The sequence below is a fragment of the Emys orbicularis genome, chromosome 11 (genome assembly GCF_028017835.1).
Source record: "Emys orbicularis isolate rEmyOrb1 chromosome 11, rEmyOrb1.hap1, whole genome shotgun sequence".
Lineage (NCBI taxonomy): Eukaryota > Metazoa > Chordata > Testudines > Emydidae > Emys > Emys orbicularis.
The window spans coordinates 19,768,057-19,795,836 of record NC_088693.1 but is presented as its reverse complement, the minus strand read 5'-3'; the positions used below and the strand labels follow the sequence as shown (position 1 = coordinate 19,795,836).

General features: G+C 42.7%; 1 protein-coding gene across 1 annotated transcript; it reads right to left on the bottom strand.

Annotated features, from left to right (window-relative positions):
* Positions 1 to 7,364: 7,364 nt before the first annotated feature.
* On the bottom strand, positions 7,365 to 27,424 carry HNMT (histamine N-methyltransferase). The gene is made up of 7 exons (XM_065413600.1): positions 27,390 to 27,424; positions 26,126 to 26,272; positions 21,940 to 21,992; positions 16,081 to 16,188; positions 13,966 to 14,096; positions 11,851 to 11,944; positions 7,365 to 7,720 (listed from the first exon to the last, which is right to left on the bottom strand). The coding sequence occupies exons 2-7, from the start codon at positions 26,260 to 26,262 to the stop codon at positions 7,365 to 7,367; spliced, it is 879 nt and encodes a 292-aa protein (XP_065269672.1). The 5' UTR covers positions 26,263 to 26,272; positions 27,390 to 27,424.
* Positions 27,425 to 27,780: the final 356 nt, after the last annotated feature.

The window sequence follows — 27,780 nt, the reverse complement described above, 5'->3', positions numbered from 1 at the left end:
CTGTTGTAATTAACCAGCACGATTAAATTATACATAAAAATATTCTAAAGTGACAGACTTGAGGCTGCTCAGACAAATGGATTTGGCATTGAACCGAGCCAGTTTGTGAGAACTGGGGCCCTTTTAAGTAGGGGTAGTGTTTTGGAGGCCAAATACAGCAGGAAGGAAGGGTATTTTGGAACCAGCCTTTTTGCTCTCTGTGGATATGCTCTTTCCCTATGTCTTGCATCACTCCAACAGTCCGGTCCTCACAAGTTCCTTTTCATCTACTTCCACCTAGTAACACTCTTCGTATAAACAAAGCCTCTTGCAGGAGCCATTTCTGGGAATGATCACATCACACAGCACAAGAGCCATGAGCCCACAGTTATTTGCAGGTGAGGCAGAAAGCTGGAAGTTTTGTCAATATTCTGACAAAAGTCCCACTAACTCTCCCACTTCCTGTGATGAACCCCATGCACCCTGAGTGCATGTGCTCATAAAGTAGAGAAACGAGGGGAGATCTACCCATTTAGCCAAAATGCTTCATCATAGCCACAGCCAATGAGAGAGGCGATGCCAATTGCTAAACAGACATATCAAGCTGCATTTGGCTGGAAATGTTTGTTTTTAGTTTCTGAAAAATATACTTGGCCAAATAGAAGAGACACAAACTTCCATTCCCATTTAAGTACACCTCTACCTCGATATAACGCTGTCCTTGGGAGCCAAAAAAATCTTACCGCATTATAGGTGAAACCGCATTATATCGAACTTGCTTGATCCACCAGAGTGCGCAGCCCCCCCCACCCCCCCGGAGCACTGCTTTACCGCGTTATATCCGAATTCGTGTTATATCGGGGTAGAGGTGTACATAGATAATACAACACTATGGGTCTGTTTCCCCTTTGATTTACACAAGTTTTGCACGGGTGTAGCTACATTGACTTAATTGGACTTGCTCATGATTTGTGTGCATTAGAAAAGGATCAGCCCCCTACTGTTCAACCTGTTTAAGCCAAAGTGGGAGTGTGGGCAGAAGACAGTGCAGAAGAGTCTTCCTCTGCAAAGCTATTCTGGGAAAAAATACTTGCCCTTTGGTTCAATCTGTTCTATTCCTAAGGCAAACAATTATATGTGGCAGAGAAAGGGACTCAGCTAAGCTAACATTTCATAAATCTCAAGGGGGGGGGGAAGTCTTCTTGTGAATTATAAAATAGTACTATCCTGCTGCCCAGTTAATGGCCCCACTTACCTGTCATTAGGCAAAAATGGAATGTCCTTTGAGAGGCATGAAAAATCTCTTACCACTTCAGTGAACCAGCAAGCCCCAAACTAGGTTCCTTTCTCCTTGCTTCCTTCCTGGAAATGGAAGTGCCCAATTTAAAGTTGAGTAGTGTATCCCCTTTAACACTCAGCTGGTCTAATTCTCACTTGTCCCTGGCTGGCAATATAGACTGAAGTTCAGTAATTTGATATATTCTCTATTAAAAAACTGAGATCTCCTGAAACACAAACGGAACATGCCAGAATTCCCTGTATTCCTCTGTTTACGAGGAGTTTTCTTACTCAGCCTGAGCTCCAAGGGGCCAGCACTAGAGTCCTTTCTTTTTGAGCAAATTCTGTTTTTAAGTAGGAAGCACAGAAAGCTGGTAAGATTGTACAAAACAAACTTCTTCCTTGCCTGTTAAGGAAAAGAGAGTTGGCACACATCCTCTTGAACTGGAGGCAGGGGTGCCGGAACTGGGGAGGCCAGGGGGCCATGCCCCCCACTTTTTACCAGCTGTAAGGGCAAGTGGCAGGGGAGGGGGCAGAGAGGAACAAGCAGGGGTTGGGGCCTCCGGGGGAAAGGCGTGGCACAGAAGTGGTGCCATGAGTGGGGGAAGAGACTGTGTGGGAATGGGGCCATGTTTGGGCACCTGTGCGCCCCCCCACACACACTTTTAGGGTGCTTCTGCTGCTCCTGGCTAGAGGAATGGGATTCCATAGTGTCTTTCACAGGGATTTGTTCTCTTTCAACAAATCTGTCAGAGAATCAGAGAATCATAGGACTAGATGGGAACTTGAGAGATCATCTTGTCCAGTCCCCTGTACTCATGGCAGGACTAAGTATTATCTAGACCATCCCTGACAGGTGTTTGTCTAGTCTACTCTTAAAAATCACCAATGATGGAGATTCCACAACCTCCCTAGGCAATTTATTCCAGTGCTTAACCACCCTGACAGTTAGGAAGTTTTTCCTAATGTCCAACCTAAACCGCCCTTGCTGCAATTTAAGCTCATTGCTTCTTGTCCTATCCTCAGAAGTTAGAAAAAGCAATTTTTCTCCCTCCTCCTTGTAACAACCTTTTATATACTTGAAAACTGTTACCATGTCCCCCCTCAGTCTTCTTTTCTCTAGACTAAACAAGCCCAGTTTTTTCAATCTTCCCTCATAGGCCATGTTTTCTAGACCTTTAATCATTTCTGTTGCTCTTCTCTGGACTTTCTCCAATTTGTTCACATCTTTCCTGAAATGTGGTGCCCAGAACTGGACACCATACTCCATGTGAGGCCTAATCAGCATGGAGTAGAGCGGAAGAATTACTTCTTGTGTCTTGCTTACAACACTCATGCTAATACATCCCAGAATGTTTGCTTTTTTTTGGCAACAGTGTTACACTGTTGACTCATATTTAGCTTGTGATCCACTATGACCCCCCAGATCCCTTTCTGCAGTACCCCTTCCTAGGTAGTCATTTCCCATTTTGTATGTGTATAACTGACTGTTCCTCTCTAAGTGGAGTACATTGTATTTGTCCTTATTGAATGTCATGCTATATACTTCAGACCATTTCTCCAGGTTGTCCAGATCATTTTGAATTTTAATCCTATCCTCCAAAGCACTTGCAACTCCTACCAGTTTGGTATTGTCCACAAACTTTATAAGTGTACTCTCTATGCCATTATCTAAATCAATGATTAGATATTCAACAGGACCGGACCCAGAACTGGTCCCTGCGGGACCCCACTCAATAAGTCCTTTCAACTTGACTGTGAACCACTGATAACTATGCTCTGGGAATGGTTTTCTGACCAGTTATGCACTCACCTTATAGTAGCTCCATCTAGGTTGTATTTCCTAAGTCATTTGTTTATGAGAAGATCATGCAAGACAGTATCAAAAGCCTTACTAAAGTCAAGTTATACCACATCTACTGCTTCCCCCTATCCACAAGGCTTGTTACCCTCAATGGTGCCAACATTGCTTAGAATGGACATTCCAGATGCTGGAAACACTACAATCAGCTGACTTGTCCAAAATTAACTCCTGATTGGCTCTGTATTGCCTCAAAAACATCACTAGATTTTTGGTACCCAGAAGTTCATTTCTTAGGACACTTCAACCTTGCATTTGATAGATAGGCTGAAGTTGAGTACCTTTCTGTTGGCTGCTCGGTCAATTGTAAGAGATGGGAAAACCTTAACTCTCCCACCATGCTGGAATACACTCAACTGGCTTGGAACCTTGTTCCTCTGTATAAAGCTGTACTGACAGATCAGTTTACAGATAAAGTAACTTCCAAAATAACCCCAGCAAAAAACAACAACAACAACAACAACAAAACAGGAAAAGGACATTTTCTGCAAGAAGGGCAATGAAAATGTTTAGGGGAATGGAACAGTTCCTCTATGAGGAGAGATTAAAAAGATGGACTGTTCAGCTTAAAAAAGAAATGACTAAGGAGGACTTTGAAAGAGGTTATAAAATCAAGTATGGTGTGGAGAAAGTGACTAGGGAATTGTTAGTTACTCCTTCACATAACCCAAAAACTAGAGGTAACCTGATTAAATTAATAGGCAGCAGGTTTAAAAGAAACAAAAGGAAGTATTTCTTCACACAACACAGTCAACTTGTGGAACTCATTGCCATAGGCCGTTGTGAAGGCCAAAAGTATAACTGGGTTCAAAAAAGATTTAGATAAGTTCATGGAGGATGAGTCCATCAGTGACTATTGGTCAAAATTATCAGGGATGCAACCCCATACTCCAGGTGTCTCTAAACCTCCAAGTGCCAGAAGCATCTCGCACTGGCCACTGTCAGACAGGATACTGGACTAGATGGACCATTGGTCTGATCATTCTTATGTTCCATCTAGTCAAAGTTTTGTTATATATTAATGTATTTCTGTAAATTTCCAGGGATCTATCATCTCTGGTAGGGATGAATTGGCACAGCTTCCAGAGAGGGTGCTCTTGATGTGTTATAAAACCATCCCCAGCCCTCCCTTTGATTTGGTGGCAACATTACAACAAGTGTTTCCCAAGAGTTCCAGCTACTGTATCACTGAAGGGGACAAACCACCCATAACAGATGACAACTGGCTGAAATCTTGCACCTGTTGTAATTAGAGATGCATACAGCATTGTGTCTGAAGGGGAGATTTCCTTCCCTCCCCTTTTAGAATTTGTCATAGTATTACAGGATATATTTAGGTCTGCTAACATGAAACTGCACATGCTGCTGTATAAAAGTGGTAGTTTCTGTTCAGTGCAGCAGCTGTGAAATATAGTAGGTACATTATAAAGTACACTGGGATTAATATTTGATCCCTAGATGTAGATATGTAAAACAAGTCACACCAACATGACTGTAAATTGCTATTAATGCCTGGTACACTTCCTACTAAATCACCCATCACCTCAAATATTTAATACATCGATATTGAATTGGCTGTATATACAAAATTAAAGATCCCATCTTGCAGCTAAAGCATTATCTACAGTAAACCATTTCAATATTGAATCAAGTTCACCTGCTTCACTGAATGAACTGAGTATTCAAGCTATTAAATTCACTCATGCAGCTATATTGTATTCCACTAAGCACTGTACCTTGTATATAGCATAATAGCTACTAAAACCATGAAATCATTTATCAAAACAAATTAATCAACTACTGAAGTGAAGACAGTGAAGTTCAGGGAAGGGATTTAGGATAAAATCACTTCACCAGCATTGAGAAGCATGAAAAACGTCCTCCAAGGTATGTCTACACTACAGCTGGGAGTGTGCTTGAGCTAGCATACAAAAATAGCTTTGTAGCTGGAGGTAGGTCGGGCAGTAGCTTGGCCTAGGCACCCAAACACAAACCTGCCCAGGACCCCCCCAGATACATACTCAGCCCCTGTGCCCGGGCTACCCCCAGCTCTGTGGCTATTTTTAGCCTGTTTGACTACCTGAGCTGGGACTCATTTTCTTAGCTGCAATGTAGATGTACCCTGAGTCAGAAATGAGTCAATGTCTTTAGATAACTTCAAAAAAAGATCCTTCTTGCCGAATAGCTTATATTATAGATCAGTGGTTTTCAAACTGGTCGCAGAATGTAAGGCACTGGGTCGCGGCGGCTCTGGTCAGCACCGCCGATCGGGCCGTTAAAAGTCCCTGCTCGGCTAAAGCAGGCTAGTTCCTACCTGTTCTGTCACTGCACTGTGCCACGGAAGCAGCCAGCAGCAGGTCCGGCTCCTAGGCGGGGAGGCCACAGGGCTCCGTGCTCTGCCCGCGCCCCAGCATCGGCTCCGCACTCCGGAGCTGGGGGGGCGGGGTGGTGGTGGTGCGTGTGGGCGAGAGCCGCATGGAGCTGCTTGCGTGCCTCTGCCTAGGAACTGGACCTGCTGGCCGCTTCTGGGGCACAGCATGGTCCACGGTGCCAGGCAGGCAGGCCAGGCAGGAAGCTTGCCTTAGTACCCCTGCTGCACCTATCCCCTACCCCAGCCCTGAGCCTCCCCCAAACCCGGAGCCCCCTCCTGCACCACAAAGCCCTCATCCCTGTCCCCAGTCCAGAGCCCTGACCCCCTCTTGCACCCCAACCACCTGCCCCAGCCCTGAGCCCCTCCCACACCCCAAACCCCTCATCCTCAGCTCCGTTGGGTCACGGGCTTCAACAATTATCTTCAACTGGGTCGCCAGAAAAAAAGTTTGAAAACCACTGACACTGGGCCAGCTCCAGCCCTGGTGTAACTCTGTTGAAAACAAGAAGAACCCCACTGACGCCATTTCTGTTTCGTCCTTTAAGTTTTATGTTTACATCTTGTACATTATGGAGGCCACCAGACACATGTAGCCCTTGTTACACAAGAGTTAAGAGAAATGAGGGGAAATACATATTTCTCTAACTGAAAATACAAACATGAGACAACATTTTGATTTAAAAGATCAGCAGCAACTCATGCCTACTAAGGATTTGCATACTACCTTGTTCTCTAATCCAGTGCTGCAGAGAGCTGGGCATCTGATGTGAAGAGCCAATATATTCTGCATGCATGGAAGTTATGATCACCATTGCCCAGGGAGCCTGTTCATTTTGAGAAATGGTCTATGAGAGCTATAGCTTTATCTCTCCAGAATCAGCTGTGTATATGAATCTGATTCATGGGGAAGGGAAGCTGTAGGTGAAATAAAATGCATTTGGAAATAAGTGAACAGGGGAGCAGTGCTTTGAGATGGTGTTGATTAGTAGGGCAGCAGATGCATGCAATTAATGCCTACAGAAGATAACCAGAAGTATGTTGTTTTGAAGGCAGTGTTGCAACAACTTCAAAACCACATCAGTAGCAGAGGAACCAATCCAAGGATCGGTAGTTATGGGGGAAGAGTTTTGTAAGCGAGGTTGAGGAGTTGTACTGGAGATTTCCAAACATACTTCATTTAAAAAACTATTTGGCTGGATAGCATATTTAAATTATAATGATATCCATTCAAGGTCAGTATTACTCCTTACCCATCCATCAGAAGTGCATTGTTTTGTATTTGCTGGGCTTTGATTAATGGTGCTAGTTATATGTATTCTGATTATAGAACTGCCATATAAGAAAGTATAACTTGCTGACTAGCAAGTTATGTATTAATATATTTTTGAAGAATTAGTAATGTATTAATGTGCATTTGTTACACCTATTAATATTAATTTCCTAACTGTTTATAAACTCTCTCAGGCCTGGTCTACACTAACCCCCAAATTCGAACTAAGGTACGCAACTTCAGCTACGTGAATAACGTAGCTGAAGTCGACATACCTTAGTTCGAACTTACCGCGGTTCAGACGCGGTCCACACGCGGCAGGCAGGCTCCCCGTCGACTCCGCGGTACTCCTCTCGCCGAGCTGGAGTACTGCAGTCGACGGCGAGCGCTTCCGGGATCGATTTAGCGCGTCCAGACCAGACGCAATAAATCGAACATGGAAGTTCGATTGCCAGCTGTCGAACTACCGCGGTAGTGTAGACCTGGCCTCAGACATACCCTAGTAAACTTAATTGATAGAGTATGAAACACAGACAGACATTTAAGTGGTTAACTGTTTGTATATGATCATTTGTTTTTGGACTGAGAAATCCAGTAGATCTTAATCATGGCTCAATCACTATTGCACTCAAGTTGTTGTTAAAAAAAACCTTTCCATCTTTCTCTTCACTGCATTCAGGCTTTTTAAGTTCTTCCATTATTTCATTTTTTAGGTCTAGACTAGAGGTTTTACTAAAATAGCAGGTTTCTGTCAAAAAATCCATCAGCAGCTCCCCCTCTTTGTTCCCTTTGATAAAACAATTAGTTATGTCCATAGTGGATGGAAGCTCATAGACCTGATACTTCAGCCCTATTGTATTGAGTTGCTCTTTGATGTCAGCAGATGAAACATATAAGCAAAGATCGTTCAGAGGTAAGCGAGATCCATATTTCTTCCACAGCCAGGCCCAGCCACTGGTTCCTGCCAGATTAAAATCATATTAAAAATAAGAGTGTATTTAAACAAAGTTTCAGATGTATTATTTTAAGCATTATGGCCCCAATTCTGAGCTGAATCTTTCAGGAGGCACAGCCCAGGAGACACAGCCCATGACATGGGAGCACAGAGGCTATATGCAAAATAATTGCTACACTAAATGGGTAAGACCCCTGAGTGTAGATGGGCCTGCACACAATGGAACCAATGCAGTCTGGTGTGGCAGCAAAAGGGCAAGATCCACAGAATCTGCATAGGAGGTCCACATACCCCTGCCTCTGCTTCCCTTGTACCAATGCCCAGTGGGGTTTGGAGGAAGGGATAGGATGGATTCAGCCACCGAATCCCCACTCACAAGACAGCTTGTGCAGCATTAGTAGCCTCAGGGAGGATTCCGTTACAAACCCAGCCCTTCATTCTTTGGCGGCAATTCGGCGGCAGGTCCTTCCCTCCGAGAGGGACTGAGGGACCCGCCGCCGAATTGCCGCCGAAGAGCCAGACATGCCACCCCTTTCCGTTGGCCGCCCTAAGCACCTGCTTCCTGCCCTGGTGCCTGGAGCCGGCCCTGCACCCCTTAACCTGGGAGCCCCCTTATGCACAGTTCATTAAAGGCCTGATCCTGTTGCTACTGCTGTCAATGACAAAACAACCACTGATGCAGGACTGGGCCCTTACCCGGGCTATATAGAAGCCTTGGCCCTGAAAGAATACAGGGATTATTCAGCAGTTTAACGGTTTTAAGTTTAAGGCTTGTTAATGATAAAACAAAACACTTAGTTATATCTAATATTTATATAGGGTTAGGCTGTGCAAGTTGCCTAGAGCCCAGAGTAAAGGATGGTGCAGAGCCGCACCAAAGGCTAGGGCAAAATTCTACCTCAAAGCTGTTTAGGGTACAGGTGAGTATGTCTGCTGCTACACCCCGTCAGTCCCATTACACGAGCTGGTGGGGGACAGTCTTGAGTAGATTCCTCCCTTTCTGCACCTCTGGAGAGCAATCAGGGCCTGCTATTTTGGCTGGCTCTTATTCAGGCTGTACAAGGCAGCAGGGCCAGCTCCAGGTTTTTCCTGCCCCAAGCAAAAAAAAAAAAAAAAAAAAAAAAAAAGCCAGAGTGCCGCTGCCGAAGCAAAAAACAAAAACAAAAAACTGGAATGCCGCCCCTTGAAAAGTGCCGCCCCAAGCACATGCTTGGAACGCTGGTGCCTAGAGCCGGCCCTGCAAGGCAGCAGGGGCGGGGAGGAGGGGAGGGATGAGAATGCTCCTATAGCCTTCCCCAATCCTGCACATGCATCTAAGGACCAGCCACAATCTGGCCCATAGTGATCACACGTACATACATACGTTTTCACAGCAGAGACATACTTTGAATTAGTGAGGTACCGAGACAGTGGGCATTAGAAAAAGAACAGTCAGGGAAGCTGATGACAATGCAGGATTGATTTCTTTACGCTCTCTAATCTCAGTTCCATGATTCAGCATTTCCAGTGTAAATCATTTATAAAAAGGATGACACCACCCTGATTGGGTGGGCTGGAAATAAATCCAGGCCTAATTGAGGCCCTGCTGAGAGATAGGACTCTAAATTCCCTTAACTAATAAACCAGTCTCCAAAACTGGCTTTATCTGTAAACAGTTACCTACAGTATAATAAATACTTCAGTGGTTTAGAGGAGACTCTGATGATATTTTTTTTTCACCTGGTTGAAAATGAATGCAGAGCACTAATTGGAGAAAAGTTGCTGGTGTCAGTGTTCAGTTACTTGGTGCCATTTCTGAGCGGAGCAATTATACACTACTTGAGTGAAGCATTATTATAATAGCTCTCTGTAGGCGCAACATATGGCACTACTTTTGTTTTCAAGATGATGTTAACTGAATGGTTTTTTTTTTGATTTGTGATTAAAAACACTACAACTTAACTCTTGTAGCTGTCCTGGCCTCTCGAAAGGTACAGAGTGAGTAGGAGGGACTGAAACCGTCATAGAGAGACCATGTATCGTTATCAATTCTTCTCTTTTTAGTCCCAGGTTGTTTTTCTGTTTGTTTGTTTGTTTGTTTGTTTGTTTGTTTGTTTTGTTTGTTTGAGGGAGCTATATTTTGAAACTGCTTTTGCCTGTTTATTTTCTTGTCGTTTTCCCATCTCACCCTTCTCTTCCTGTTTCATTCTCTCTGTAGCTCTTCTCCTTCCCTTCTTTTTTCCTCTTCCCTTAGTTTTATTTATTTTTTTATTCTCTGCTATTCTAAGCTACCTCTGATTCAGTTTTCCTTTCTCTTGTTGTTTCCATTGCTTTCTGCTCTTCTCTATTCCATTATCTTCCTCCTTTCCTTGTCACCAGTCCACCTCTCTCCAGGTTAAAGGCCACTCTAGGTCAGAAATCCTACCCTTGAGACTCTTGTTCTGACTCGGGTGGGAGGGCTGGCCTATCAAAACTTGTGACACATAACTCAGACTTCTAGACAAAGCAATCATGACTGTTCACATATGTTTTTTAATAGCCTTACTTGTAGATGTAGATTGACTCATCCAATCGTGAATTATGAGTTGCATTTTCAGAGAGAAGTACAATAAGGAATAATACCATGCAAAAACTGTAACGCTGGGTGAGGACTGCAAATATTTTATGCATTAGTTCAAATTTGTAAAAATTCCTTTTGACTGTGTTCATGCCCTTTTTTGTGTTTGCCTTCCATGAATATTCCAGTGAATACATTTACTGGTAGCTTGAAGGGAGTCAAGTGAATATCCCAGAACATTCATGGACAAGAAATTTCAAATTCAGATTTCCGGGTATTTGTGCCAGGAACCTGATTTTAAGAGTTATGCTGATGCAATCACGGAACTGAAACATGTCACCTGTGTGTCTAATGTAAACGATTGTAATTTTAAATATGGAATACTTGCACTGAACAGCTTGCTAACAAGCTACCAGCCAAAAATGATTCAAAAACAATTTTGAATAGTACCTTTATGAATTGCCTGCAAAAAGCACAATTTTCTCAAACACAAAAAGGGGTGAACTTCATTATTTAAAATATGCATTACAAATTTCCCCAAATCTAATAAAAACAAAACTTTAAGCACTGAGGCCCAGTTCCTCAAAGGTATTCAGCTGCCTAAGGGCCTTGCCAAGACAATCATAGGTGAACGTTTACATATCCTAGCAACGATTACATGTTACTGTATCCTAGCGTCAGAAAATCCCATATAACTGTATGAGAAATTTCCCAGGAGGTTATGTTAGACTCCAGTCATGGTAATGCTAATAAATCCATAGTCATCTGATGTCACAGTACTGTAGAATCCTAACTTATTCTGTTTTTCCATTTTGCTACTGAATTGATCATACAGTATCTCAATCAGATGTGAAACAGCCAATCTAATTCTGCAGATGAGATTTTCCACAAAATGATGATATTAAGGAAATGGGCATTTAAACGGGAAAATGGACCATATGTCCACCAACACCTGTTGTATGGCACAACAGGGCACCATTGCTGCTGTTTGCTTAATGCCACATGTGTCTAAGAGTTACAGGTCTTTGTGCCTGATCCTGTAACCTTTAATGCACGAATAGCTTCACTGATATCAATGGCACTACTTACTTGAGTAAGAGTGTCAGGATCAAGCCTGTTTGGTTCATTGTCTGTCTATTATGAGTTTATCACTGTCCTGTTGTTTTTATAGCAGTATTTTTGAATGTATTGCAAAGAGAGACATTGTGTGTGGTCAGGGAGCAATTTTTTTTACAAACGAAGTTGCCAAGATTCTGACTTGTGAATTTCACAAAGTTCTGTTTTTATTTTGTGGACTTTGAGGCATACAGTCTACTGTATATAAAACACAGATATATCACACACTCACACACACACACACACACACACACACACACACACACACACACACACACACACACACACACACCATATAATACATGTCTAGTTGGCTGGCAGTTCACTAAGCTAGGAGCTTAAGCTCTATAGTACAGGAATTAAGTTAATGGAGAACTGGCCTATGACGAATTCAGATGTGTGCACACATGAACACATACAGTCCTCATAGGTACACATTCAGATCTGCACTGTGTGTGGAAAGAACCCACTTAAGATCACCTACCTGATACGAGAATAATAAGGAGCTTAGCCTTAGCTTCCAGCAGACTGTGAAAGTATTTAATAGTAGCAGGGATATCTTTTACATAGTAGAGCATCTGGAAATGAAAAGAAATACTGTAAAATAAATACTCCAAGCCTGACAGGTTCCTTGGAGATTGATGGCAAATGCAGGGGCGTGGGCAGCGTCTGTCTGTGTGTAGCCAGAAAGCAGGCAGAAAATGAGCAGATAGTGGGAGCAGCAATGGGAGGTATCCCTGAGAGGAACCTGAGGCTACAGCTACACTAGAGAGCTCACAGAGTTGCAGATGCACCAATGCAGCTACGCCTCTGTAAGTTCTCTAACGTAGCTGCTCAAAGCTGACTGGGCGACAGCTCTCTCAGCTTAATTACTCCAGCCCCCATGAGCAGCAATAGCTATGTCGGGGGGAGAAGCTTTCAGCAACTCCTGCTCTTGTTGAACAAAGATGAAAAAATAAGGGATGTCCCTTGTAATAAGGGACTGTTGGCAACCCTAAGGGTCAGCTCCTAAATAACGTAAGTGGATTTACTACAAGCCCTGAGTAAGAGGCATCAGATAGTTGCTCAGAGCCACAATTTGGTCCCTGGTTCCCCCTTTGCTCCAGTAAGTAAGTAAGCTGGAGCACCTCTTGACCTGGAGCAGATAACTTCCTTCTCTGCACGAGCTCAGCTCTGTGGACTGACGCGCTGTGGGGGAGGGCAATGTATAAGCTCCGCCCACTTCCCATCCATCTGCATGAGAGGAGGCGGCTGCTCACACTTGGCAGCAACATGGGTACCCTGCACAGAGGAATGAGGGGGTGTCTTATGCCCCCTTACACCTTGCCTGGGTGTGTTGGGCAAGTGACGGTCTTGCCCTAAGTTTTTTGTCCAGGTTTGCATTGGATACCTTTTAAAAAAAAGAAACCTAGAACTTTTGTGTAATTGCTGAAAGTTTTGCTCATGATGCCATTTCTAGCCAATAAAAATAGGATGTGTCCAGAATAATGTAGGTTATGTACAATACACAGAGTGACATGATTAGCACTCTAGGATTTCTGCTCACCTGGGAGAGCTCCATCACAGAAGTGGAGAGTTTACTTTTTTTATGACCAGACCGTTGGCCCTCTCATCAATGGAGAAGCACTGACCACTTAAAGGGACTGCGTTTTCCTTCTCACTTGTCTAATTACCATGCCTAGAAAACCAAGAAGGTGCCAAAACACCTTGGACCCAATCCTGCTCCCATTGAAATCAGTAGTAAAACTCCACTTGACTGCAACTGAAGTAGTATGGATCAGGGACTCTATTTAAGAAAAGTTGTCCCTAGAATGAAACGACATGCAATAGCTCACGCTCCAGGGAAGTGGTGTTAAGGTTCTGTAATTTTCTGAATGACACCACTAACCAGGCTGTGCGGCGATTTCAGCACAGAAGTGTTTAATTTAATGTTTGCTAACATTCTTCTCTGCCCCCTTCCCGAAATCCTTCTGGCAATGTCTGGTCCACAAACGCATCTTTCTGTGACATCATTAATCATTCTGGGGCTTTGTCTTCACTGGGGCCTTGTCTTTACCTTTTTTACCTCAGGGTAACTAAAACAGCTGAGCTATTCCAAGGCAAAACCACAGTGGAGACAAGGCACAGATAAGGTAGGCAAGGTCAAGCCCAGGTGGGGATATAGTGCTCACCTCACCTAGTTTAACTGATGGTAAAACTACAGTGCCTTGTCTCCACTGTGTTTTTACCTTGGGTTAGCTCACCTGCATTAGTTACTCTGAGGGGGGGAAATACACAGATTTTTAGCAGTGAAAACACTGTCTGTGATAACTTCAGTGAACCTAGAAGTACAGAGAGGGAAAACTTAAAAAAACATTAGTTAACATTTACATCTCTGCTGACTGCCACCTTAGCCTGGTTAATGAGGCTACTAAACCCTAAAGTTGCCTTGCTATACCTCAGTTTTCATTTTTCCTGCTCACTTATACTTAAGTAGGTTGAGTTTATTTCTTAATAATTCTTTACCTTTCTTCTCATTAAAGTGCACAATGAGGTCACTGACCTTAGGCATACTCTGTAGAGACGGACTTCAACAACATTTACTATGCATAGCTTTTACCTGAATCATGTGAATAAAGTCCCATTTCTTAAACACTTTTTTCTCATTCATTCGACTTTTGTATTCAGACGACGTCTCCTTATGCCAGGTAAACTTTATGCTCTCAAGGTTCGGTGTCTTAGCTACACGTTCTAAAATACAGAGAGGATGGTGTTTAGTCGATCCCATTTGCAAATGTGGAAACAATTTCCATTCAGAATTGTAATGTAGCCAAAAGTTACATGTTGGCATAATTTTTAATGTAATAACAGAATATTTAAAATGAAGCCTATATGTTATAGTATGTGAACAAATAAAGGTAATAAATAGTAAAGATCGGCCCAGTTCTGTGAGGGACTAACTGATCAGGTCTTTGTGGGATGAAGTACAAATGGGATCTGATGCCTTTATCTTTGGCACTCTTTGCTGTAGAGACTTTTCAGTAGAAATGAGCAAAAATTTGGAAGTTAGGAACTTAATCTGGCTCCAGCTTCCTCAAAATCCTAGTGCCTGGACCCAAGCTTTAGTTCGGTCCATTACAGAAAGGAGCAATGTTTAGGTCCTCATCCCAACTTCTCCACGTTTTAAGTGTGTTCAGAGCCAGGCCTTTCGTTCAGGGTCTTGTATTGAAGAATGAAAGAAAGGGAGGGTATTTTAGAGTGATGCTAATTACAGGAGAGTAATAAGAGAAACATTGGCAGCATTGTTTTAATGTGTGTACAAAGACTGAATATTAGGAAGAGGGAAGTGTGTTTAGAGTGGGCTCACTGACTCAAGGGCCTGATTCACCACTGCACTCCCAGTTTTATGGCAATGTAACTACGTTGTTTCCAGTAGTTATATCAGCATAAAAACGGCAGCATCACAGCAGGGCCGCCGGGGGGGGAGGAAGGGGGGGCAAGTGGGGCAATTTGCCCCAGGCCCCGGGCCCCTTAGGGGCCCCCATGAGAATATAGTATTCTATAGTATTGCAACTTTTTTTTATGGAAGGGGCCCCCGAAAGTGCTTTGCCCCAGGCCCCCTGAATCCTCTGGGCAGCCCTGCATCACAGTGGTAAATTCAGCCTAAGATGTGCACCACTTGTTCAGAAGAACATGCTTTGTTAAAATCACTTGCACATTTTGATCTGGTACTGGTCTGCGCCCACGAGGAGCAAGGCTGGCCACAGGCCCTGCTTCCAAAAGCGTACAATCTATATGTAGAAATCAGTTTGCCCATCACCAGAATATGTATAGCCACGTACTGATGGAACCCAGTAGGTGTTTGACAGTATATAACTGGCTAAGATTGGCAATCAAAATGAATACATTTAGTTGAAACTTCAGTGAGAATTTGGCCAAGGGCAAAAACTAAACACTCATACTTTATTTGGTATGCCAGGGCATTTTTCACAAAACAATCAGTGAGGATCTCTGATTTATGGAGAGAGGCATGTTCTAGGCCTCTGAGCATAGGACTGAAAGCAAAGATCTTTTGAATGCCAGTTTGTACATTAACGTTGTCAGTATCTTGGGCAAACTAATTAACCTCTATGCCTTAGTTACCTAATTTGTGAGGACTCTACTTAACTCAGTAGGGTATTATGAGGATTAGGTAGTTAATATTTGCAAACCACTTAAAAATAATTCTTGGCATTCTTGTTAAATACAATCTCAAGCAGACTCCTCAATACTATTCTGGGACACTGAGTCAGTACCATCTGAGGGAAGAGCACCACACCACTGAAACACAAACACTACATCCTAAAACATTAGGGTTTTACTTATAGCTCCCTCATCCAGTTACTGAACCCTGTCTAGTTTATAAAATCTGACCACCTAGCCATGTAAGGAGGCATGGATGCAGATAGCAGTCTAACACTGCACATACTGATAAATATTGTGCCATAAAAAGCGCGGGATAAGCAGAGGCATCTGTGTAGTTATAAGGTTTGTCCGTGCAGCGCTCTTTGCAGGATCAGGAACTAGGACATTGCTAAGAAGGCAGGACTCAGCAATACAGTTGAAAAATTACTAATCCTAAATGAAGATAGTAACTTTTTCCTCTTTTTGAGGTGAAATTGGAACAAAAAGCCTTATAAAGATGATATGTCAGCCAGTGGTCAACTTCGTTAAATGCATTTGCTAGTTCAAATACCTTTGTAGCTGAGGATTTGTTCACCGCTTGGCTCTATCACCTCATTGTTAATGGTAACTCCTGGATATTTAGCCTGTACTTTTGAGAGAATCTGAAGGTCAATTTCACCTAGGATACAAATATGAAACAGAATAAAAAAATCAGAGCAAGGTTAAATGTGAGGGTTCTGCTAGCTATCATCCTTCCCAAAATCTCTCTTTTTTTAAAAAAAAAAATGTAGGTCTCAGATCAATTGCCATGGTGATTAAATCCACTATTTATGTACTGGACAGGTATCACACGGGCATTGGCAGTGTAGTCTTCCACATATTGCTCTCGTTGAATTTCTTCAACCCCATCCTGGAAGATTATCTCTAGGGACTGAAGATTAATTCCATCAGTCCCTCATGAGTCTGACTTTTCTGACACTATTGCACTGGTATCAGATGTGATGTTCTGTAGTGATATGTACACATGTCCTCTCAAAAATGGACTGAACCTCCTATTTTGTTTCACACATGCCACTAAATAGCTGTCATCTGGTTTTATTAGAGAGTGGTCAATACCAAAACCCGGGATACAATCATCCCTGATCTTTGGCAAAGTATAGATCTGGATCCAAACTGCAGATCTGCCCCTTTTCTAGTCACTACCAACCCAGGCTGGTGTGGAAACAATGAACCAGAGGTAAGAAGCTCCGTGTCCTATTAGAAAATCTCTAAGCCATCACAGTATTCCCCCATTTGTATTTTACAAGGCCATTTGGAGAGTCTTTTGTGTTTATTTCTGAGAGTGAATTAGGGGTCTTTGTTGGCTAATGAGACACATGAGAAGGGGGGAAAAAAGAAAATTAATTTGAAAACTGAAGCAAATCGCCATTTTTTCCTTTGGTGCTTAAAGTGCTTTGCTCTTTCTGTGACTGACTAAGCTGAATACTGTGTGTCTCTGTATACAGCATAAAGCAAATATAACAGCACTGGCTGCTTTTTCTCTGTACACAAGGGATCATTCAAAGCTGCTGCAGTGATGTTATTGATGAGTGTATTGATAGGCCAACATTTAAATTCCTAGTCCAATATGCAGCATCAGTAAAGCAAGCAAATAAGACGTTCATTTGTATGACGAAGGATGCCAAGGACACTGTGCTGTAACACTTTATAAAGGCATTGCTTAGACTGCATTGGCTGCATAGTTTTGGTGTTCAGTGTTGGTCACCTTATTTGTCTAAACATTCCGTTACGGTTGAGAGTGAAAACAGAGGGCAACTAAAATGAAAAATTGAATAGAGGGTCTTATTTACAAGGAGCAGCTGAACTTAGTCATGAAAGGCGACAAGATTGAAGTATTTAAACTATGTTAAAGTATAAAATGTTTGACACTCAATCAAGAGTAGAACTATGGACAGAGATTTAAGATAACAGAGAATGTATGCAAGAAGAATTTATGGAGGGACTTATGACTCCCATTATCTAAGCACCTTACGTCTTCACTTTATCTAGCCTCACAACACCATGTGAGGTAGGGAAGTACTATTATGCCCATTTTACAGACGGGGATCTGAGGCACAGAGTTGCCCAAGGTAACACAGGAAGTTGGCAAAAGAATAGGAAATTGAATTCAGGTCGCCTGCGTCCCAGGCTAGCGACCTAACCACTGGACCATCCTTCTTCTCGTCATACCACTGCAGACATGAAGAGGTCCATGCCTTGCTTCTGGACCTACTATATGTCATGTGACAGGGTGCTGGGCAAAGGGTTTCTGATTCAGCCCTCTGTCACGCCAGCTCCTATTTAGGGGGATAGATTAGAGATGGCTGGAGATAACCTGGCCCTAATGGGGGAAGCAGAGACAGCTGCCACGTAATTAGCCTGGGGCTGTATAAAAGCCTCAGGGCGGGACGGGGAGAGCAGAAAGAAAGGGAAAAGGCAGGGAGTGGAAGCAGGGATGTCGTTCTCACCTCCTTTTTGCCTGCAGATGGTGAAGGGCCAACTGTGAAACAGTGGTGGGAACAAGCCTGTGAATAAACTGCACCAGTGGTTACTAACCCCAGGATCTCAGAGTGACTTTGTAGACTTGGCAGAGGCAGGAACCATGGGCACCCTGCTGCGCTCTGCTACATGCCACTGCAGTTTTTAACTTCACACTACAGTCGAAGGGTTCAAGTCTTGCACTATTTGTGTGTGAATAAGGCCCTATTACAGGTACATAAAAACATGGGGAAGGGTTTAATCTTTTCAGAGCTAAGTATCTTTTTTAAATGTTTACATGGCATTTGTGTAAGCATGTTCTTTCAAGAAAGGGAAATTGAATTTCAGAAGTAACAAATAGCTGTGGTTTTGCTATCACCACAAAATTGCTTTTTATTGAAAATCAGAGCAAATTAATTTGTTCACAGTCTGCTGTGGGAAAATCTGGGAAGATGGAATTGTTAACTAACTACTACAGAGTTCATTTTCTGTATCAACCGTCTGTAAAAAAAATATCCCCTTGGAAAGGCTGTGCCAGTCTCAGTAAAATAAAATCTGAATTTCCCATTTCCATATGTTGATGGAAATTTCTACTCTTCATGGCCTCACCACCTTTACATTATTTTGAAACAAAAAAAACTTTGACTCATGACTTAATCTACAGCCTTAATTAACTTCAGTGAGTTCTTTTATATGCAAACAGGTGTCCTGAGGCATTTTATAGTCAAATATGCGGCAGCTTGCATTATCAACAATTTGGCAATTAGGCTATTGGAAGTATTTAAACTCTCTAATACAATTACCTTTTAAAGGCTATCACTATGTTCACCATCAAGTTTCTAATTAAAAATTTTAAATAAAGGGATAGTTTACAGCACAGTTGATGCCTTTTATGTTTTTTACAGGTACAGCAACATTAGGATGCTGTGCACTGAAGTGGAAACTTAATAAGGCACAAGCTGTAGTCAACAGCAGACTCTCTCCATCGTCTGGTTATAATGGGCCCAAACAGCTACATTGAATGGCCAGATCGTGCCTGGCCTTAGTGTAGGTGCACTAGGGATGAGAGAAGCAGGATGAGTGCCTGGAGCCATCCATCCACCTGTACTCTCTGCACCAAGGACCAGCAACAATCATGCTCCCTGCATGCTGGAGGGCCCAGAAGGGGATGAGGCCCCAGGAAGAACAATCTTTACTGAGCTCTCACAGGGTTTTACAGCTTCATACTGGCCTCAATATGGGCCTGAGGCTACATGAAACTGGTGTGAACCCATTAAAATAACGAACAGCTGAACCTTCCTTATTGACTCACAGACACTCAGGGTGGGGGAGAGAAACCTCAGCAAATCAGAAAACAGCTTATTCTTAAAGTATAACGGTAGTTGAGCAAATGAGCTGTCCTGAGTTTAGCATATGACTTTAGTCCACTCTCAGAGCCAATGAGAAACCAGCTTCTCGGTTATGGCAAAATGAGCAATTGCCACTTTATTGAATCAGTGTCCGTCACACTAAGATGCGTCTCTCTGATTAGACAGTTAAACACCCCACTGACTGACTCAAATGATCCTGTGAGAAACAACACTTTTTTGGCATAAAATGATCCCCCTTGTTTAGAAATAAATCTCTCTACTCTGTCTCACTGTCAAGGTTATTACTAATTACTCGGCGTTTACACATGGCTATTCTTACTTGTAAGGAAAGATTGAAAAAAATGAGATTAGTCTTCAGAGATGACATGACTAAAGCATTTAAATTACATTAAGGGTTACTTTAAATTTGTTGATCTAATAGAGTCTAATGGGCAGACTAGAACTAAGGGACATCGGTATTAAGTGGGGAGACTTATGTAAGCAGTATGCTGAGCTGGAATTGATATGCAAACTAGACACAATCAACTCAGGGCTAAATAGGGATTGGGAATGGCTGAGCCATTACAAACATTGAATCTATCTCCCCTTGTAAGTATTTTCACACTTGCTTCTTATCAAACTGTCTGTACTGAGCCATCTTGATTATCACTTCAAAAGTTTTTTTTCTCTTACTTAATTGGCCTCTCAGAGTTGGTAAGACAATTCCCACCTGTTCATGCTCTCTGTATGTGTGTGTATATATATCTCCTCAATATATGGTTCACTCTATATGCATCCGAAGAAGTGGGTTGTAGCCCACGAAAGCTTATGCTCTAATAAATTTGTTAGTCTCTAAGGTGCCACAAGTACTCCTGTTAGTATTTAGGAAGGCATTATATCATGTAGGGAGGCCACTCCCTTATTTATCTACATATATACCTTCAGGTTTTCAACAGCACCCAGACACCACAGTGGCTGAAAAGATGGTGGCTACCAATACCTTGTCTACCCTAGCATCACTACCCCACTAGTGGACCAGAACTGGGGGCAACAATAGTGGGAAATGTTAGGGGGAAAAAAACCTTATGTGACCAAGCTCAAAGTGTCTGTCTCCTGCGCAGTATCCCATCAGCAAATGAGGATTCAGAGATGCATGTTTGATGGCATTATAACTATCTAAAGCATAGGAATTCTTGGGAACCAGTAATTTCTATAAGAGGCCTTTGTGGTGAGCATGGTCAGTGATTATTCATATGAACTTGTAATGTAATGTGACAGCAGGAACAAAGCCAAATCTAGAGATTTTAGAGTTCATACGCAGAGGTCTTTATGTACCAGGAAGGAAATAGGTTTGTGGGTTTTTTTTTTTAAACTTTATTCATGATCTGCTCCGTCCTTGGCACCTAAAGATGCAGAAGGAATCAGTTCTGTGTAGGTAGTGCACAGAAGTACAGTAAAACTGAACGAGTTACAGGAGAGACTGATTTATGTGAAGGTTCAAGGGATTTTATGAGCTTGGCAAGATGAAAAATGAAGGGAGATAGGACAGCCATGTGAACTGGTTTTTGTGTGTGAACACTGTGGGCTAACTTGAGCCAGCTAGGCACAGTCCTGAGTAGAGGATAGTGCCACAGAGGGAGCTCAGGGAGAGATTTCTTGTGAGGGGTACACAAGGGGGCAGGAGGCGGTTCCTTGTACCCTGCTTGTACACACATACCTGGGACGGACACACATACTAGGACCAAGCACTGTGTCCCTCATTGTGTGGTGGATGGGATATAGAAGATTAAGAGAATTTACAGAATTAGTTTCTTTCCCTTTCTTTTGATTTCCTTTCCCCTTCTCTTCTTATCTAAAGATGATAATCCGAACCTGCCAGATCCGTAGATGTGTATGGCAGACATGGGGCTAAATCCCAAATCTTTGCTTGCTTTGTATTCATTCCTTACTCAGGCAAGCAACAGGAGTTCTGCCTTACACAGCACTGAGTAGTGAGCCCAGGCCCTCAGCATTTGGGGGGTGGGGGAAATACTTCAACTGCAACATAATCCCCTTTCACGCCCCAGCCTCACAGAATCTCTGCAGGACTCCTGCTATGTGAAAATAAAGGTAGCGGGTGCGTGAAGGTACATGTTGGGCTCCAGTGGATTTCCCAGTCCCTCAAACCAACAAACTATTATTCAAGCAACGAAGGGTGAGCAGGAACCAGTCTCTAAGTCGTAACATGGAATAGGTTAGTCTTTGAGTCAAGTAATCCGCCAGTTGCTATAGATTACTTTATGAAGGTAACTCTAATAAGCCTGTAAATTTGCTCTGCTATTCCCATGGATTTATTCTGAGTACAGATTGACAGCTGTGTGATGCTTTTGGTTGGTGGACAGCAGCCAATATCACCAGAAACCTTGTTTTTACTAGTGAGCCAAGTTTGGATTTGAACCCATTTTTTTCAAGGAAAGGTGCATCCACCCAGGCCCACTGTGGTGTCGATTCTCATCTGTGATTTGCCATCCAATATTCCCACAGGAAAAAATAAATATATACAAAGCTTCAAGGTTTTACTGTACCTGAACCACCACCTACACTTAGAATATTGATGGCAGACTTTCCACTTCCAATGCTGAAAACAAAAATAGGTTTGCATATTTTAGGCTAGATATTTAATAGATTCTTTTCATTAGTGCAAAGATTTAACACCCTTAGGAAAACACACACACACCCCACAATAAGACAATGTACACAGATATGTGTTGCTTTATATTAACATAGAACTATAAGTGTGCATGGCAGGCATAGAGCCAGGCTAAGGATTCATGCTCAGTGTTTATTCAGTCATTACTCAGGAAATCCATGGGAGTTCTGCATGTCTTAGGGCTGAAAACAAACTGGGCCCACCACACGTTTTCTTCCATCTTGGAGGGGAGTGTGTCCTTGGACATATGCAAAATTGTGTGTGTGTGTGTGTGTGTGTGTGTGTGTGTGTGTGTGTGTGTGTGTATATATAATGGATATGTTTTTATTGTACTTGATTGCACCTGATCATGGCTTTGGTTTATAAGCTATTCAGAGCATGGACTTTGTTTTAATGTTTGTTTAGTAGCACACACACAAAGGCCTTATTTATACCTGTGTAAATCCAGAGTAACTCTATTGAACAAAAACATTAATACCTAGATCTTGTACAGCATTTTTTATCTCTAGCTTTCAAAGCCCTTTGCAAAGGAGGTCAGTATTATCCTTATTTTACAGATGGAGAAACTGAGGCACAGGAAAACAGCAGAGTCAGAGATGCCAAGAGAAAAGAAGGCGGAGCAGAGAATGCTCTGCTGTGGTAAATGCAGCCAAGCGATCTAGACTAATAAAGCAGCACACCTTGACTTTAGCTAGGAGGAGGTCATTAATGACTGGGGTGAAATCCTTTCTCTGTTAAAATCAATGACAAAACTTGCATTGACTTCAGTGGGATCAGGATTTTACCTCTTTTTAGAGGGTTGTGGCTGATCCTACTGCATTGTAAGAGGGGAGGTGTGACCTAAGAACCCTTTAATGACACCTGGTGAGGGAGTAATAGGAATATCTTGAGTCTGACAGGTACATTCTGGTTCAATGAAGAATGTCAGTGAGGTCTTAAATGAAAGCTGAGTCGCTGTCTTTATCATCATTGCCAAATGTATGTGCAGATACTATGTAAGGCGTTATGTGTGTATACATACACACTGAAAATACGTTCTTCGATTCTGTTTCAAGGTATGAGTCACCAGAAGAGGTGAAAAAACAGGCTGTCAGATAAGAGATGTGTATTCACCTCTCTCTCTGTCAGTATGTAAATTAAGCATGTTAAGAAACCCAATGGATGCCTACTTATATACAAAGCCAAAGAGATGTGAAGTAAACAGGGAAGCAGCACACAAGAAAAACAAGCCGCGGGAGGGCAGACATTGAACTTGGCAGTATAAATAGAAGGCAAAGAAGACACCTCCTTATCCTGGAAGTAAACAGGCAGTTTATCAGCTAACCTTTGTTTTAAAGCTGCAAAAGACCCTGGTTGAGAGAATGTCTTTAACAGGAGTTTAACCTGTTGGTCTCTAGAAAGCATGTTATGATTGTTTTACATGTAACCTTTTGTTTCTAATACTTTACTCATTATCACTTGAATCTTTGATAATAACGTTATTCGTGTCTACACTACAGATATACCTAGCTGCTGTGGTGTCAGAAATGCTGGACCAGAGCTGAATCTTACAGCCTGGTGTGTACGTGGTTCACGGGGACAGCAGACCAGGGATTTATGTGAGTAGCCAGTGATGGGGCTGGATATTACAGGCATAGCCCAGAGGAGAGCACTTGAGTGGCTAGAAAGCTGGCAGTGTTGGGAAGCTGTCGCTGAGCTCAGCACAGGCAAGGCTCCCTACCACGGGAGGCAGGGGGTAAGAAGGTCACAACAGCACTCCCTTCTCTCTCAGGCTACAGGCCAGAGGGCCTACACACAGCTAAAAAAGATTCTGAAGCACGAGTCCTGCAATTCCCTCTGTCTCTGGGAGAATGGGTTTTGAGAATCAGAACTTGGCCGGGAAACAGAACTTCCATCCTGTGATAAATTTTGAGTTTTTGAAAATGAGATTTCCTAAATCAGGATGAAAACTAAATTGTTCCTGAGACTGAAATTCCAAAATAATTGTTTCGGAAACAATAAAACGTTCACACTTCCTGGACTTGCCAGCTGCCTGCTGTGTGGGTGGCTGGGCTGTCCAGCTCCTTTGCCTGCTTGAGCAGCTGGGAAGCCAGCCTGCTGGCAAGCGTAGGTAGCCCCCTCTGTGACAGGCAGACAGCCATGGAGCTGAGGAGCCAGGGATCCCAGGAAGCCGGACAGGCTGGCAGGAAAGTTGATGGAATCAACACGTTCCCATAGAACATTTCCACTGGAAAATGCTGATTCAACAGAACTGAAAACTGTTCTGTTGGGAAAATTTCAACCAGCTGTATTTTGCATGTAGACTATAAAAGCACTTTTAGCTTTTTTTAAGTACTTTGCAAAAGTATTTATATTTTACAGATGGGGAAACTGAAGCACTGAGAGAGGTTAAGTAACTTGCTCGAGATCCCATTACAAAGCATCGGCTGAGTTGGGAACAGAAACCAGGGGTGAAATCCTGCTCTCATTGATTTCCATGGATCCAAGATTTCACCCCAGGCCTTCAAGGGAAGGTAGTCCGTAAGCTTATTTGATTAGTAAATAGATTGTGTGAAAGCCAGAGAGAATCTTTAATTTCAGTTAAAATGCTATCTGTTTTTTATAAACATAAAAGCCTGAAATAAAATTATTAAAATCCTATGCAGTTTGTTAATATATTTTTTGTACATTAGTGTTTATTAAATCTAAGTTATATTTGCATACAAGGAAACAATTAAATCTAACTATTTCCTGCTACCAACTGCTTCACTACAGGCTACTTAGAATCAAACAAGTATGCAGCCAATATTCATAACTTCCAATACAAAAATGATACATGCATACAAATAGGATTAATAGATTCAATAGATCATAACCTTTACAGAGATATGTTACATGGCATATGTAGTATAAAACACATTATAGTTATGTTATATATATACATTCATATGCATATTTCCATAAAGCCTTATGGGAGGTACCATCACAGGGGGGAGAGGTAGATTCGCTGGAGGGTAGGGATAGGGTCCAGAGTGACCTAGACAAATTGGAGGATTGGGCCAAAAGAAATCTGATGAGGTTAAACAAGGACAAGTGCAGAGTCCTGCACTTAGGAAGGAAGAATCCCAGGCACTGCTACAGGCTGGGGTCCAACTGGCTAAGCGGCAGTTCTGCAGAAAAGGATCTGGGGATTACAGTAGACGAGAAGCTGGATATGAGTCAGCAATGTGCCCTTGTTGCCAAGAAGGCCAACGGCTTATTGGGCTGTATTAGAAGGAGCATTGCCAGCAGATCGTGGGAAGTGATTATTCCCCTCTATTCGGCACTGGTGAGGCCACACCTGGAGTATTGCATCCAGTTTTGGGCCCCCCACTACAGAAGGGATGTGGACAAATTGGAGAAAGTCCAGCGGAGGTCAACGAAAATGATTAGGGGCTGGGGCACATGACATATGAGGAGAGGCTGAGGGAACTGGGGTTATTTAGTCTGCAGAAGAGAAGAGTGAGGGGGGATTTGATAGCAGCCTTCAACTACCTGAAGGGTTCCAAAGAGGATGGAGCTCAGCTGTTCGCAAGTGGTGGCAGAGGACAGAACAAGGAGAAATGGTCTCAAGTTGCAGCAGGGGAGGCTTAGGTTGGATATTAGGAAACACTATTCCACTAGGAGGGTGGGGAAGCACTGGAATGGGTTATCTAGGGAGGTGGTGGAATCTCCTTCCTTAGAGGTTTTTAAGGTCAGGTTTGACAAAGCCCTGGCTGGGATGATTTAGTTGGGGATTGGTCCTGCTTTGAGCAGGGGGTTGGACTAGATAACTTCCTGAGGTCCCTTCCAACCCTGATATTCTATGATTCTAGTCAGACCTCATCACAAAAAGAGGCCTTTCAGTGGAGTGTCTAAATAAAATCTCTAACTATAGCACTATCAAAGATCTACAGAGGGGGGAGAGGGGGAAAAAAGGGCAATCTATAACTCTCAGGCAGCCCTTGCAAGCCCAGGCTCCTGCAGTCAGAAGCATACATTCATCACTTGTACAGAATTGTATCAAGGGTTTGTCCTTTTGATAAAACATCTGACTCGGTTACCTCGATATTATGCCCGGCAGCTTCTTCTCAACGAATTCCAGCATGCATTGGTGCTCTGTCGAATTCTCAAGGAACAGACGAAAAGCTTCGACATATCGGCTGTGGTCTGAGAGCAAGCTCCTCATAGAAGATGCCATGTTTGGTTTCCTATGGAATACACAAAAGAATGGGGTAGGTTTTTTCCTCCCTGTTTTAACTCTTTCTTCAGCCCTAGTAATGAATCAAACACACACAGACTACAGTTATAAGTTCCCCAATGTCTCAGACTGCTTCAGAGTGCCATGCCAGTGCTGTATCTGGTCTGAACACTGACAATGTGCTTGTATAATCGGCATAGCTACATTATTGCTGGACTTTGTTCTGAGACCTTGGCCTGTTGCTTTAGATTAGAAACAGAGCTGTGGAAGGAGCTTCCCATATAAAGTGCATGACACTATTCTACAATAAAAGCCCTAGTTCAGGTCTGAGTAACAATTACAAATCATATATAATCACCACTGACAAAATGTCACCATTTTATCACAGTAGTGGGGTAGGATTCAATTAAAATCTACACTGGTTATTTGCAGTGGAGGGAAGGTATCTAAATAGTAGCACTTGAATGTGGGGACTGGAAGGAAGCTAGGTATAAACTCCCAGAGAAGCTAGGAATTGTTATTTCTTGCTTTCAGCCACTTGGTATTTTTATAGAGGATTCTGAGTAGTGGTATTTTTGTAGATAGGTTGTTGAAAACTATAACAATCTAATAAACAATATTTTATGTATGAAGCACCTTTCATCTGAGAAGATTAAAATGCTTCACCAGCATTAGTTAGTTAAGTCTCACAAAAGTCATTTGAGCTACTAGTAGAGCAGTAGTTTTAACCCCATTTTACAGATGGACAAATGGAGGCACATAGAAAGTGGACTAAGTGACACGGCAAAGTCACAGAGAGAGTCAGTGGAAAAGCTAGGAATTGAATCCAGAGTGCTGAACCTTAGTCCTGTGCTCTAACCAACAAACACTGCTTTCTCTCTCCTCTTCTGCTACTGTGTATGGTGGGGGAATATTGTGGCAAAATACACTGTATGAATAGGTTATGCCTGTGAGCAAACAAAACCGAATAGATGCTTGACTCATTTTTCCCAGCTGGCTAGCAGTTCTTTGCTCCATTATCCCTGCGTGGAGTCATTTGCCTAAATGTTGTTTAAACCCCTCTCCAATCCCCTGAGCTGAACTCCCCACAAAGGGAATGGTTAAACAGAGTCACAGCAGTTACCTACCTTATCCCACGAGCTCTGGAATGAGAGCAGCCAGCTGAGTAGAGCTACAGTGCCGTATTTCCTGGACTTGGTTGCTGTGCAACCACGATAGCAGCCCACGGGCTCCAACTCTGCTCTGTTACCTCCACTGAGCATAATATAAAATGCAGAGTTTTAGCTGGGTTTCTCTGTGTGTTGGGCCCACCTGTCTGCAGGGCGTTAGCTGAAATTGTATTCTTAGGCGAATCTTTGTTGGGTAAAGTAAAAGAGTTTCAGCTAGTGCATATGCTGTGAAACTGGGATGCCTCTTCCTTTCAGGGTGTTGCACCGTTATATTGCCCAAAACTCTCTCAATGAGCAGTTCAGCAGCCATTTTGTTCTCTAAGTTGCCACAGCACATAACAGAGAAGAG